The sequence below is a fragment of the Glycine max genome, chromosome 14, assembly GCF_000004515.6.
Source record: "Glycine max cultivar Williams 82 chromosome 14, Glycine_max_v4.0, whole genome shotgun sequence".
Classification (NCBI taxonomy): Eukaryota; Viridiplantae; Streptophyta; class Magnoliopsida; order Fabales; family Fabaceae; genus Glycine; species Glycine max.
In genome coordinates, this window is record NC_038250.2 from 33,584,837 (window position 1) to 33,600,709 (window position 15,873).

The 15,873-nt window shown below is 37.1% G+C and overlaps 1 protein-coding gene across 1 annotated transcript in view; it reads right to left on the reverse strand.

The window, feature by feature from the left end:
• Positions 1-10,284, reverse strand: part of LOC100796963 (small RNA degrading nuclease 5) — a 29,441-nt gene extending 19,157 nt beyond the window's left edge. Inside the window, exons 1-7 of the mRNA XM_003544683.5 lie at positions 10,128-10,284; positions 9,417-9,473; positions 9,275-9,340; positions 6,724-6,857; positions 6,528-6,640; positions 5,392-5,499; positions 5,228-5,298 (exon numbers count right to left, since the gene is read on the reverse strand). Coding sequence (XP_003544731.1) covers positions 5,228-5,298; positions 5,392-5,499; positions 6,528-6,640; positions 6,724-6,857; positions 9,275-9,340; positions 9,417-9,473; positions 10,128-10,235 — 657 coding nt within the window. The 5' untranslated portion in view covers positions 10,236-10,284. The remainder of the gene's footprint in view (positions 1-5,227; positions 5,299-5,391; positions 5,500-6,527; positions 6,641-6,723; positions 6,858-9,274; positions 9,341-9,416; positions 9,474-10,127) is intronic.
• Between the last annotated feature and the right edge of the window lie 5,589 nt (positions 10,285-15,873).

Sequence of the window (15,873 nt, forward strand, 5' to 3'; positions counted from 1 at the left end):
GACCTCTCGACGAGGTTAACCGCCGAAGAACATACCGGTGGCTGTTTTGACCCTCGGTCTGACAGGGTCTCTAGCGGATGCATAGGAATCAATGGTCCACTGGGCAAAGACCCATATGGCCCAACCCTCGAGGATCCAATGAAAAATGGCACAAAACGCAACCAAACAGGGGTCGCACCAGACCCTCTGTCGGAACTACCTGCATGTAGCAGTGAAAAGGAAACATGCAACCAGCAAGATACGGACAAGGCTGATACCAAACTAGAAAGTGATGTCAGCAGGAGGGGGAGAAAGGGGAGCACGGAAGGCATATTACAGGAAAACAAAAGGGCTTGTGCAAATGCCCAAAATGAGGAAGGCATTAAATGCCCCCCTGAGACACGGCACCTTTATTTCAAAACCCCACTTGCTCCAGCTACGGTATCTATTGGGCCTGAAAACAACATAGGCCTCACTAGTGATGTAATAGAAGCAGAACCACAGGGCTGTAGTGCTAACAATCATCAGCACCAACAGGAAACAGGAAGTGCATGAAAGGTGTATTCAAGGGGTAAGGGGTGCAGAAAGAAAGGGGCCCAAACAAGCAGTCACACAAATGTATCTGAAGACATGACAACTTTGACCAAGCAACAACAGATACAAATGGAACTGCAAACATCAAATAATAGAGGCACAAGCCAACAGCTCCCATCGGACTCAGGCCCAGAGGACCTTGACTCACAGCCTGAAAAAAGGAACTCAATACAAACCAGGAATAATAGCAATAATAACTTGTTAGAAGAGGCAATTGCTCAATGGGAAATGGTAAAAGACCTGGGAATGACATGCGGGGCAGAGGAACCAAATATCATTGACAAAATTAAGTCAATGGAGCTCAGAGACAGGAAGGAGGCAGCAGTATTGGGAAAGAGAACCACCCCACCATGAATATTCTATCCTACAACATCAGAGGGCTGGGGAGAGGGGTGAAGTGGCCAGCAATCAGAAGATTAGTATCACAGCATCATGTTGACTTGCTGTGTATACAAGAAACCAAGAAAGAAAAGATAGACAGAGCAGTATGTCAAGCTTTGTGGGGAGACACAGCATTGAGTTGGGAAATATACCCTGCCATAAATTCAGCTGGTGGACTGTTGTGTGTTTGGAATGACAGTATGTTTAAGGTAGAGAGGAGATTCACAGGCAGGGGTTTTATTCTATTAGAGGGTGTGTGGACTCAAGAGATGCAGAAAATATTTATTGTGAATGTATATGCACCATGTGAGGCTGTCGTCAGGAGAGCACTATGGGCATCTATCAGGCAGCTTAAGCAACTTCAAACAGATGGAACCTGGTGTATTTTGGGGGACTTTAACAGCATTAGACACCCGGCTGAGAGGCTGACCATGTCACAAAGAGAGGGGGATCATCACAGTATTTCAGAGTTCAACGAGTGGATATCAAAATTAGAAGTTGAAGAAGTGCCAAGTGTTGGCAGAAAATTCACATGGATCTGACCGAATGGGACTGCAAAAAGTAAGCTAGACAGGTTCCTTGTTTCTGACGATTGGGTGTCAAAATGGCCAGGAAGTACACAGTACATCTTGGATAGAAATTTCTCGGATCATTGCCCTATCCTACTCAGAGCAAAAAATGTTGATTGGGGACACAAACCGTTCAGGGTTCTAGACTGTTGGTTGAAGGATAAGACATTCCAAAATATAGTCAAGGGGAGCTGGTTGAGCACACAGCCAAGGGGATGGGGGGCTATTCGCTGAAAGAAAAAATCAAGAAGCTTAAGGAAAGGCTGAAGCAATGGAACAAAGAGCAATTTGGAGATACATCTAAGAGGGTGCAACAACTTCAGAAAGAGCTAAACAATCTAGAAGCTGGCAGCAGTGGCAGACAACTGACCCCCCATGAGCTGTCATCTCATAAAAAGATACAGGAGGACTTGTGGACTGCTGCTCAAGCACATGAATCCTTGCTAAGAAAAATGGCTAGAACAAAATGGATTAAGGAGGGGGACTGCAATCCAAGATACTTTCACAAGATCATGAACTATAACCACAGACATAATGCAGTAAAAGGTGTGTGGATTGAAGGGTTATAGGTTGAAGAACCAATCATTGTGAAAGAGGAAGTTCGCAACTTTTTCCAACTCAGGTTTAGTGAATCGAACTATGAAAGACCTGCAATGAATGGGGCCAGATTTCGTGGGATAGGGCAGCAGCAAAATCAGATGCTGGTGGATAGGTTCCAGGAGGATGAAATAAAGGCAACTGTTTGGGATTGTGGTAGTGACAAAAGCCCTGGACCGGATGGTCTAAATTTTAAGTTTATCAAGCACTCCTGGGAGCTGCTAAAACCTGATATCAGCCGTTTCCTTGACGAATTCCATGTCAATGGTCATTTTCCAAAGGGCTATAATGTATCTTTCATTGCCTTAATCCCCAAGATCAAAGATCCACAATCTCTCAACGAGTATAGGCCTATTTCATTAATAGGATGTATCTATAAGATAGTGGCCAAGATCCTTGCAAATAGACTGAAAAAGGTGCTGCCAAACATCATTGATGAGAGACAAATGGCTTTCATAAAAGAAAGGCACCTGCTGCATGCTGTACTGGTTGCTAATGAGGTGGTGGAGGAGGCAAAAAGGTGCAAAAAACCTTGCCTGGTGTTTAAGGTGGATTATGAAAAGGCCTACGACTCCGTCTCATGGAATTTCCTAACATACATGATGGGGAGGCTGGGCTTTTGCCCAAAATGGATACAATGGGTTTTGGGATGTCTTCATTCAGCATCGCTGTCTATTTTGATTAATGGAAGCCCTACTAACGAATTCTATCCACAAAGAGGCCTTAGGCAAGGGGACCCACTAGCTCCCCTGCTATTTAATATTGCTGCAGAAGGCCTAACTGGCTTGATGAGGGAGGCTGTAGACAAAAAACGCTTTAGCAGCTTCCTAGTGGGGAAAAATAAGGAGCCTGTTAGTATCCTGCAATATGCGGACGATACCATCTTCTTTGGGGAGGCTACTATGGAGAATGTGAAGGCTGTAAAAACAAGTCTCAGGTGTTTTGAACTAGCTTCAGGATTCAAAATCAACTTTGCAAAAAGCAAGTTTGGGGCAATCTGCAAGTCTGAACAATGGTGCAAGGAGGCTGCTGATTTCCTAAATTGTAGCATGTTGCCTATGCCTTTCTCCTACCTTGGCATTCCAATTGGGGTAAACCCAAACCGTAGGGAGATCTGGGATCCTATTATTAGGAAGTGTGAGACAAAACTAGCTAAATGAAAACAGAGACACATTTCTTTGGGAGGGAGAGTCACTCTTATAAAAGCAGTCCTAACAGCGCTTCCAATCTATTTCTTTTCATTTTTCAGGGTTCCCAATAAAATAATAGAGAAGCTAGTCAGTATTCAGCGCAGATTCCTTTGGGGAGGAGGTTCGGAGCAAAAAAAGATCGCGTGGGTCAATTGGGAAACATTATGTCTTCCAAAAGACAAAGGAGGATTAGGCATAAAAGACCTGAGGATGTTCAATACAGCACTACTTGGAAAGTGGAGATGGGAAATTTTTCAACATGATGGAGAGGTGTGGACCAGAATACTAATCTCAAAGTATGGTGGGTGGAGACATTTAGATAACCAAAGAAGAAGCAGCTATTACTCACACTGGTGGAAGGATCTTAAGTTGCTTAATCAACAACAACAGACAGCAGCACTCAAAGGGCACATACAATGGAGGGTGGGTTGTGGAGACAAGATTAAATTTTGGGAAGTCACATGGACAATTGAGGACAGACAACTAATGGTAAAATATGCTAATCTGTACCAGATCTCTAATCAACAACAGCAAACAATTAGCCTCATGGGGAATCATAATGATGAAGGATGGGAATGGAATTTCAGTTGGAGAAGAAACCTGTTTGATAATGAAGCTACAACGGCTGCAGAGTTCATACAGGAAACTGCAATGCTAACAATACAGCAGCATGGAGCAGACTCATGGGTCTGGAGGGCTGACCTGAGTGGAAAATATTCGACAAAATCAGCATACGACATACTGTCAGAAGCAACAAGGGGGGACATAGATAATGGGCCTTTCGTGGAATTATGGAAACTTAGGATACCACCTAAAGCAGCGACGTTTGCATGGAGGCTCATTAGAGACAGGCTACCAACAAAGGTCAACTTGAGGAGGAGACAAGTGGGGATAACTGACTTGATGTGTCCATTGTGCAACAATATGGAGGAGAATGCAACACACCTCTTTTTCCACTGCAGCAAAATACTCCCCCTTTGGTGGGAATCACTGTCATGGGTGAAAAAAGAGGCTGCTTTCCCACAGAACCCGAAGGAACACTTTATGCAACATACCAATGGGAATGTTGGTCGTATTAAGGCTACAAGATGGAAATGCTGGTGGGTAGCCCTCACATGGACCATATGGCAACATAGAAATAAAACAGTATTTGAGAGCCAGCCTTTCAACACAAGTAAAGTGTTGGATGATGCACTTCTCCTATTATGGTCATGGCTTAAGGTTATGGAGAAAGACTTTACAGTGCACTACAACCAGTGGTCCTCTCAGCAGGGAGATGCCTTTGGGTAAATAGGAAAGGAGGGTACATGCTAGGATTCGCTGTAGTAGATGCACCACAGGTGTAATCCTAGGCTTGGGTCCAGCTGGTCCCTAATATGAACCTCTAGGAAAGTATGTGGTACCAGCTGTGTATATCTCTATCGTTTGTATTCTCAGTACCCCAGTACTCTGCATATAATATAATTATCTATTTTTGCTGAGCAAAAAAAAAATCCCAATTAACGATGCAATGCATTGAGATAAATGAGTTCAAGATAATTAAAAAAAAATGAAATGAAATGTCGGGGATATAAAGATGTCCAAATTTGAAAAGTTTGTATAAACTTTTAAGCTTCATTATTTAAAAACTGATATCACTCTCTAGTAGATTAGGAATTTGAAAGAAAATTCTACATGAGAACCCTCTGACATTGTGATTTGTGACTCATGAATCACCATTTTAAACAAGTTTAATCTCACTCTAGTAAACAAATATTCTACAAGTATAGGGAGTAACACAATATGAACATATTTCCATAAACAGAGAAACTTGCTTCCTTGGACTAACAAAAATCTGATAAGTTTATCATCATTTAGAACTTCATTTCTAAATGATAAAAACAGCATTTTACACCAAACTGGTATTGATAGACTTACCATCTCACAATCAAGTGCCAACATATCATAAAAAGGAGATCCCGAAGGTGCGGGCAAAGTAGAAAGAAAACCTGTAGTAAACCGGCCAAATAAAAAACTTGCCCAGTAAGCAAATGTTTATACAAATTAACATATATAATTGGTAGTAGCATGGTAAAAATCACCTGGCTTATTAACAGAATATCCATTCTCTTCCAACTCTTTCTCTGTTAGTGTATAGTATGTAACAGGGAAAGGTATGTCTTTTGTAAGCTCCTTAAACGATAGACTGTCTGTATCACAACAACCTTCTTCAGCATTGCATAAAGTGACTAAATTATATAGGTTACAGGTTATATAATTGCAATGGAATGATAGCGATGCAATCATGTTTGTGGCTAGCAAGAGAACAACTCAAATGAAGTAGCTCCATGTGGTAAAAGCAGCACACTAGCCTTCACTTGTATTTGAATTCTCAGATTCAAGACTTATTTTTATTTAAACTGTAGGGATCTTAAAATGCATTCAAAATTAAGAGAAAATGCTAAAGGGTTATCAATTAAGCATAGAAGTGAAATCTCACGAACATACATCACAACTAAGAGTGAACCATGAGGAAAGTTACAAAACATATATCACTGGTCTAAGCAATCAATGTAATTTCAAAATAATGACAAATGAATATTAAACTATGTATATCAGAAGTCAGAACAAATCCCACTGCCATGGAGCCTATTTTCCTTACAGACTTAACTAGTATTCCATTCTAGATCATTAACAATCATGTAAACATATACACACAAATATTACAAAGTATTAATGAGGAAATATCATGAACCATCATTGCCAAGGTTATGTCAAGTATAGTGAGAAATTTGATCTCTTCCCCACCCCCTAAATATTACAGATATACAAACCAAAAGACAAGCCATTCCTACAAAATTTAATAGCTTACTTTTCAACTCAGTCAGCCAACATGCATCAACTATACACAATAATTTAGCAGAAAGGATTCCAGATTAATGTTATTTCTTGTTTGCTGTGATACAACACTTTTTTAGAATTAATCAGAAGGCAAAATACAGGGACTGATATCAACTATATGAGGACTTCCAGGCTTCCAGCCATAGTTATTGTACTCTTGTACTTTGACTGGGGAGAGTATAAAAACAGCATGGCAGTCCAAATAGCATTATTGACAACATTTAAGATAGTGCCACTAGGAACTTTTTTACCATTAACTTATCTAAAGAACCTCAAATTCAAGACCTACTTTCCCTACCAAAAGAGATTTGCATGTATTAGTTTGAATAATGAAAACCTTGTTGAGATGTCAGAGCAGATTTCCTCATAATTGAACTATTCTCGTCCCTTTTCCTTTTCATCTTGCATGTTAGGAGTGCATCTATCGTCTGCATACCATCTGATACACAGCTAGCCAGGAAAAAAAGGAAAAATTTAAGTGCAAAGGAATGACATTTTGAAGGAAAGAACAAGTAAATACATTTTCCACAGACCTAAGAGCTAGGACTGCCCTTGGTTTGCCACAGAAAATTTTTAATCTGGGAAGCATTTTAGACTGCGACAAGAACAAAGCTGCGTCCAGGCCTGGCACATAGAGCATAACCACTTTGGGAATAAGAGGTTTATTCTGAAAAATCAAGAGAGTGCTGCATTAGAGATTGTGGCAAAATAAAATGTGAGATGCTGTATAGGGTACAAATGGAAGGTCTTGCTATTTTAAATTGACAAGAGTGATCAACTCATTATTTGGATGTACAGAATTGGCCAACATGTATTTAATCTTAAAGCTTTTTAGGGTAGTCTAACATCAATTTCCAAGTTTAATGACATTCTAGCTTAAGAAGCATAAAAGATTGAGAAACTTGTCTTTTTGTTAAACTAACAAAAACTAGTCATGTGAGACAAAATCAAAGCCTGTTAAATGCCCCCAGCAAATTATATTAAGCAGAACCACTATATTGCATGGTCCATAATTCAAGTAATATTGAGAATAGGATGAAGATATGGAACATTTTACTGCAAAATGTAGCAGAATAATTAAAAATAAATATATGAAAACTCAGATCACTACTAGTGAAACAGAGAAAGTCTGCTGTTTAGAATGTTCACTGTCTATATCCATCATTACTACTATCATCTAGTAAGTAGGGGGAGGGAGTACCCCATTACATGGTCAAGTCATGCCACCACCTTTAGTAGGTGCTTATTAGTGGTATTTACAGATCATGTATACCAAAGAAGATTATTGGCAACAGGAATCAAACTAAGCCTTTCAAGCAAATGCTTTGACCCTAACCAACTTTGAATCAACACCCATTAGCCATCCCTAAAATCAAACACACCTTCCAGTAATGCACTTATAGAAGCAATAAGATCATCTGCAACCTCCAAGTATCTCTTTCTCTCTTGTATAACAATAATGGATCAAAGACCTAAGAATGTGTCACAAAACACCTCCAATAAAAGGATTGTCCTATATAGCAAAGCATATTATACTGAATGAGTAAATTAAGATACATCAATTAAAAGGGTTTGGTCATTGGGGTGACAGACATGGCAAAACATAGAGACTGAATATATGAAGTACCAAATTCCAAATCAGAAAGCTGAATAGTGAATCAAAAGTATCATGAATTGTAAGATCAATTATTAAAATAACAAAATATATTTTTCATTTCACATATAGAACGGTAGAAATAAGTAAGGAAATAGAATAAATTTTTATTTCCTTTTTTATCACAATAATTGGATTTTTTTTCCCTGAAAATTTCTCTCATAATGGTATTTAAATCATAGCAAGAAAAATCACTTTTTTTTGTTTTCATTCATCTGTTTGCTTTCTCTCTCCTTTGCCCAGTGTTCAAATCTCGGATAATGACACGTAGCAGCTGCCCTCAAACACGCTAGTGAGATAGCTGATAGCGAGATAACAGCTATTCTAAACAAAATTATTTATACAATGTATACTATATTATATACATATGAATTTTAAAAACTCAAAATCATAAAAATTACTCAAAATTCATGACATTCATAATTGACAAAAAAGTCATAGTTGTCTTAAGCAAAACATACACGTAAATACCAAAATAACGTCAAACACAAGTTTCCTAGATGAGAATCATCAATCATCACAATCTAAATCCAAGTCTTCTTTATCATTTTCACTACTATTACAGCAGTAGATGTAATTTTTGGAAATTGAAATCCCAAAAACAGCCCTCCCAAAAAAGCCCAACATCTCTGTTCAGAGGGCTTTTTTTGAAATCAACACATCCCATCCAATAAGGCCACTATCAGCCAACTATTTGATCCGTTATGACTGCTGCCCTATGCTGCTATTGCAGCAATGTACACTATTTAAAACCCTGCCTTTGCCATTGTTCACCTCCCACCACCCTTGCCCAGTGTTATCAATGGCGGATGGCAGAACATGGCTGAAGGCCAAGTACACCATATAAACACGCCATTGCACCTTATGGCACTGCCACGGTGGACCTCCCTTCACAAACTGCCTATGGAAGTTGGTAAAATATCTGGTACACCATTCTGCTAGGGCCTCACCCCCAATGCAAAACTGCCCAACCACCAGAGGCTTGCCACTGTTGGCGTGACCAGGTGCCGCCAAGTGTTGATCACCAATTCACTGTGTCTGGGTCCATCTGAACAGTGAGTATAGCACGTCTGAGTTCCAGACCTCTCTATCAACAAGATTTTGGTGACATCCAGCCATCAGAGACTTGGTTTGTCACTCCACAGTGGCTATTTGCCTTGCATTCCCAGTATTCATCTGTGATGATATCACCGGAATCACAACTGAATCAGGACTCGTGTGATTCCAGTGACAAAACAATTACAATACCCCCACCCAATCTGTTTAGATTGGGTGAAGACTCCCATGAACATGATACATGAAACAGTTGACGTGGTTCCCACTACCACGAAAGCAGTTTGGAATACACATGCTAAACAACTAGAAATAAAATTTATTTTATCATATTTTCTGTTGCAAATATATTTTTGGACATAAAAGATGATCTGTACCTTAATAAAAACCCATGACGGCATAAATCCTTCACCGAGCACCCAAGTTACAAGTCCTTGAACATCCTGCTTCACAATACAAATCCCATTCATAACTACTTTGATTCAAATTTCAAGTCAAACAATGGTGGTAAAAGCCTACACTAAGATTGAGAGTTGAATTATCTTCTGGTGAGTTGAAAACAACATCCGCCTTGCCCTGCAAAAGCACAACAGATTAATCAATTTCGGTTAATTATGCCCAACAAAACAAAACCCCATTAACAAACAAACACAAGCATAACCAGGAAAACTTATTGTAGATGGTAATTTAGGACGGCATTTACAAGACCATGTGACCAATTAGTGCTAATCTGCGCTGGTGTGCATATATGTGTGGTTATTAACAAATAACAATGTATTACTTCAGCATTTCATGGGACTATAACTTATCCGTGCATAACAAACAACATAGACTTAAAAGATCTATCAATGAAAACATTGAATAAATATGAAACATTCAGTTCCTAAACCCACGAAAGGGGGAAACTAGAAATTGGAAACTCTCAAACCATTTCACCCCAATTGGATCGCACAAACAATCCCGAATCGGCTAAGAAGACAATGTGAAAAAGTTAATCAAACCAATGGTTTTGCTCTAACTCAAACTACAACTTCAAAATCAGGTATCCCATCCCAAAGCCACAGGCACCTCATCATCATTAAAACCACATTTTAATCAAAAACAAAAGTCCAAACTTAATGTCCAAAAGCGGAACAGAAACATAGAAAGCAAAATCTTCCTCTGAATAAAAATTAAAATAAAATGAATAACGCAGGCATTGAATACGGAAATAAAGATACGAAAATATACTTCGGGTCCATAAATGTCGTAGAACTTGCCGCGTTTCTTGGTAGAAGTAGAATCCTCTTCTTCTTCGGCGCCACGGAGAGTTTTATTTTCGGCTTCCAAGGAACCCATTCTCTCAGCGGCTACTACTTGGGACACTTTGTTCGGAAACGACACAGCACAAATTTTATTTTTTATTTTTGTGGAATTGGGTAAATAGTGGACTGGGTTGTGCGGGACGGGTCAGCGATTTGAATCCTGCATCTCCCATATTGAATTCTGCACCTCCCAAATTTTAAAACTCCTAAACTACCCTTTTCATATTATACCTTTCTAAAATTTGTGGTTCATAATAGTAAAAAATAGCTTTTGAAATATTTATTCCATAAGAGTAAAAATCATTTTTTGCCTTTTGAAATAAGTGTTTCATAACAATAAAAAGTAACATCTAGAATAGGTGTTGTATAACAGTAATAAATAGTTTTCGCCTTCTAGAATAGGTGTTCCATAATAGTAAAAAATAGCTTCCAAAATAGGTGTTTCATAATAGTAAAAAATAGTTTTATCTTTCGAAATAAGTGTTTCATAACAATAAAAAATAGATTCCAGAATAAGCATTCCATAACAGTAAAAAATAGCTTCAAGAATAGGTGTTCCATAACAATAAAAATAGCTTTTACCTTCCAGAATAAGTGTTACATAATAGTAAAAAATAGTTTTTAGAATGCATATTCCATAATAGTAAAAATAGTGGTTGAAAATAAAAAATAAAATAGGTGTTCCATTACAGTAAAAAATAGCTTCTAGAATAGGTGTTCCATGATCGTAAAAAATAGTTTTTCGAATGCTTGTTCCATAATAGTAAAAATAATGGTTGAAAATTAAAAAATAAACATTTTATGTATTTTAGAAAGCCTATTTCAAAATTCAATCTATATTCTAGAATAGTCATTCCATAATGCTACTATATAGCTTCTAGAATCATTTTTCCAGAAAAATGGTTGAAAAAAAACCATTTTAGAATTATCATTCTGGAAGACAAAACATCATGATCTAGATCGCATTCTTACCTTCAATGGTGACACACAAAGGAAGGAAGAAGGCAGGAGGACGCTTTACGACTGCATGACTCATTAGGAGGAGGTTGTGAGGCTATCGTGAAGAAGGTGAAGTCGTGGGAGAAGTTGTTGTCGCGGGTGAAGAAGCTATTGTCATGAGTAGTTCCACACATAGGAAAGTTTTAGGGTTGGGGAAGGATAGTTTGGTATTTTCAGACATAAATGGAGGGTGCAGAATACACATGAGAGTGTAGGATTCAATTCCTTTTCAACCTTTCTAAAAATCATGGGGCTCACCCTAAAACAAAAGCTTGAGAGTGCAACCTTCAGAGTGGTACAAGGGGGTTGTTCTTGACCCCATTGGAATTGTTATTGGCCCCTACCAAGGGGCTGATAGCTTTTTTATTCTGAGAATGCCTTTTCCACGAAATCATGATTTCGTTACACAACTAAATTCGCCCCCCTTGTCACAATAGAATTGTGATTCCATCGTATATTATGCAATAAAATATATAATAGAATCATGATTCTTTTGTATAATTTTCCCCCTAGACACAACAATGAATTAAAATTCTATTGTTTTTTTTTTTGCACCCCCTTATCACAATGGAATCTCAATTATATTCTTTAACTTATTTTATCACAATGGAATCAAGATTTCATCATTATTTTCTTTGGCACCCCTCTTATCCCAAAGAAATCATGATTCTATCCCTTATCACAAAGAAATCAAGATTTCGTTATGATAAAAAAACATTAACAATGGAATTTCAATTATGTTGCATTGTATTTTAAAAATTGAATAAAAAAAGGAATTTTGCATTTTTATTGATTGAACACTGCAAAATTGCATTTATTGACTGAACAATGTTTTTCCTTAGATGTATTGACTGAACATAGTTTTTCTTAAGGCGTATTGACTAAACATTGCTTTTCTAGAGACATATTGATTGGACACTGTTTTTCTCGAGACATATTGATTGGACACTGTTTTTTTCTAGCATGCATACCAACCCTATTAAATATAGACACAGTCTAAATTGTCTATATTGTTCAACCAAAGCCATTGCATTCTCCTCTACCTCTAAAGCCACATTTGTTCGTGTGGAAGCAATGTCTTCCAAGATTATTTTGATGATGCTAAAGAATCAAGAGTCAAACGAGTTTCAAGAATCAAGATCAAGATTCAAGAATAATCAAGATCAAGATTCAAGTAAAGAATCAAGACTCAAGATTTAAGAATCAAGAGAAAACTCAATCAAGATAAGTATTAAGAGTTTTTCAAAACATTGAATAGCGCAAGAATTTTTCAAAAAGAAAAATCTTTTACCAAAGAATTTTACTCTCTAGTAATCGATTACCAGAAGGCAGTAATCGATTATCAGTAGCCAACATTCTTTCAAAATTGATTTACAAAGCTGTAATTGATTACCATAATCATGTAATCGATTACAAATGTTTTAAAACGTTAGATTTCAAATTTCAAGAGTCACAACTTGTGATAAAACTTTTTCAAATCATTTCAAACTTGTGTAATCGATTACACAATACTTGTAATCGATTATCAGTGTTTCTAAACGTTTTGATTTTTAAATTTAAACATGAAGAGTCACATCTGTTGATGTGTAATCGATTACACTATGAAAGAATTTTTCAAAAGTCACAACCTTTAAGTGACTAGTTTTCAAAAAGAGTCACAACTTTTAAAGTGACTAGTTTTTCAAAAGAGTCACAACTTTTAAAGTGACTAGTTTTAAAGAAATTGCCAAGAGTCACAAACTTTAACTTGAGTCATCAAATGATTATAAATATGTGACCATGGCATGAATTTCAAAAACTGATTCCTTTCATGCATAACAGATTTCTTTCATTCATTTCTCTTCATCTTTCTAAAAGTTTTTGTTCAATACTTTCTCTTTCAAGAAAAGTTCATTGACCAAAAACTTGTACTATTCTTTTTCTTCATTCCTTCTCTCTTGCCAAAAGATTCAGAGGACTAACCGCCTGAGAATTCTTTTGTTTCTTCCCTTCTCCCTCTTGACAAAAGATTTCAAAGGACTAACCGACTGAGATATCTTTTTCCCTTTCCCTTTAAACAAAAGATTTCAAAGGACTAACCACCTGAGATATCTTTTGTTTCCCCTTACAAAGATTTAAGGGACTAATTGCCTAAGAATTCTTTGTCTTAACACATTGGAGCGTACATCCTTTGTGGTACAAGTAGAGCATACATCTACTTGGGTTGTGATACTGAGAACAAGAGAGGATACATCACTTGTGGATCAGTTCAAGTGGAGCGTACATCGACTTGGTTGTCCAAAGAGAACAAGGGAGGGTACATCCCTTGTGGATCTTTGCTTGTAAAGGATTTTACAAGGTTATTGGAAATCTCAAGAACCGATGGTTGCTTGGGGACTGGATGTAGGCACGGGTTGTGGCCGAACCAGTATAAATCTTGTGTTTGTCTTCTTCTTCCCTACACTCTTTACTTTTCCGCTGTGTACTTTTTATTTCTGCTTTACTTTTGTCTAAGTTATTGTTTCTGTTCTTTACTTTCTCAAAACTTAGTAGTAAAGCCTAATTGAATCTAGTAACATTAAGAAGGATAAATTTTAAATTAGTCAAGACATGTTCATAATTAATTCAACCCCCTCTTCTTAATTATTCCGAGGCCACTTGATCCAATAGTCTGAGCCACCTATACCTTGGTGACAACTTCTCCAGTTCCCACCACCTACTCCAATAGAATTTTCATGTGAACCTTCATTTACACCATCGTCGCTTGAAACATTTGATGTGTTCCAGTTACTATTGCTTCTCTAAATGGTGTTTTGATTAGAATCTCCAGATCTAGAATTCTAATTGCTTTTCTTGCCCTAGTTAGAATCTTTATTTCCAGGATCCTCAAAACTCTAATTAGAATTCATGTTTTCATTCCCAGAAATCTAAGAGGATTTTTTAGAGTTCCAAGTCAAAATGGTTCTAAAGTCGTCAAAATAAGTGAGGATATGTCGCTTGATGCTTTAAGAAAAACAATTGCAGACGTCATCGAAGATAACAAAATTTTACTTGACCTTTTTTACCACCAACCTATTTATATAGGTGATGGTTGTATTGAATATGAGTGTATGGAGCTTAAATGCGACGATGATGTGGGAAAAATATTTTTCATCTTTTTGGAACTTAGTAGCAAAGGTCTGATTGAATTGAATGCAACTTTTGGTCGATCTCTAGATGAAGTCCTTGCCATATTGTGCAAACTAAGGAAACCCAGATTTATTGATGAGATCATTGCTCTGATGCGTGAATTTATACAGTTATGTTTGTTTTTACTTTATAAAAATTGTAAACTGGACTTTTTTTAAGAAAAGTTTGTATTATCAGTGTTTCTTTAGTTGTTCATGTTGACATTTATTTTATAAATCAATTGAAGAAATAGTTCTTGTTACTAGGTCCGTGTTGTTTAAACAATTGTTGAACGCCAAAAAAAAGTAATTTAACCACAACATAAACTAAAAAAATGTCAAAACAACAATAATTATGCATAATACATCAAAATATACTAATAATACAACAATACAACAAAAGTCAATGGCCTCTACCCCTATCCCTACCAGTCCTTTTCCTAGGTCTCTCTGCATCTAAGTTGCACCCAACTGCTAAGCCCTCCTACAACAATTCCAAAGTGTATTGCATGAGGTGATGGTGACTCATTCCCCTTGGCATAGCTTTGAGGTCCAACAAGAAAGCTTTGCATAGCTTCTGACGCTATCCAAAATCAATCCCGCAATAGCAATTACATTACAATTAGTAATTATTTTTTCAGTGACAATGCAGGAAAAAATCAACAAAATTCAATTTGGATTACCTGGCAAGAGAGGTCTCCACCTGGTACAAGGCCTAATAGTGGTTGCCCAGGTTGTGGTTGTACTCTGACGTGTGGTAAATGTACAGGACCATGTGGTGATTGTCCTTTTGATAGAATGACAGAGGGTGAGAAACTTTGTAAAACCAAGGAAGATAGATAGTCCTAAGTGTTGGAATTTTAGGGGATCGTTATAAAATACCAATAACCACCAAGAACACATTAGTTAGATTATCAAGAAGAGTTTTAGGAATACTTGGATTCGTAATGGTTGATCAACAAATGAACACATTTCTAATTTAGACAATGCTTAAGTTTTTTTTTATTGTCCTGAAATAATTTTTGTGGGAGTTCTAAGGTGAAATATGAGTAATCTTGGTATGCAACACTAGAAAGTAGTAAAGTGCATTATGCGTCAATTGAAGAGAACAAGAAACTACATGTTTTCATATCAAAAGTCTAGAACTTTAGAGATCATTGGGTATTTTAACTTTGATTTTTTCAGAATGTCTTAATAGCAATCACTTCACATAAGGATCTACATTTAACCATGTTAGTGGAGTTAATATTTTGCTATGAGACATCATACTAGAATTTATGATTGCTAAATTATTATAACTGGCTTGCCTGTTGTTGCCAACATTAAGTAGCCATCGAGTGTTTATTGGGACAATATCTTAGCGATCTTATTAAGGATTCAACTAAGTAAAAGTTTGTTGACATAAAGTATTTGGTTGTTAAATAAAGAATCTAGAAAATATAGATTTGTATAGAACATATAAGGACTCATTTCATGCTAGCTGATCCACTTACTAGAGGTATGAGACTTAAAGTTTTTCATGAGCAC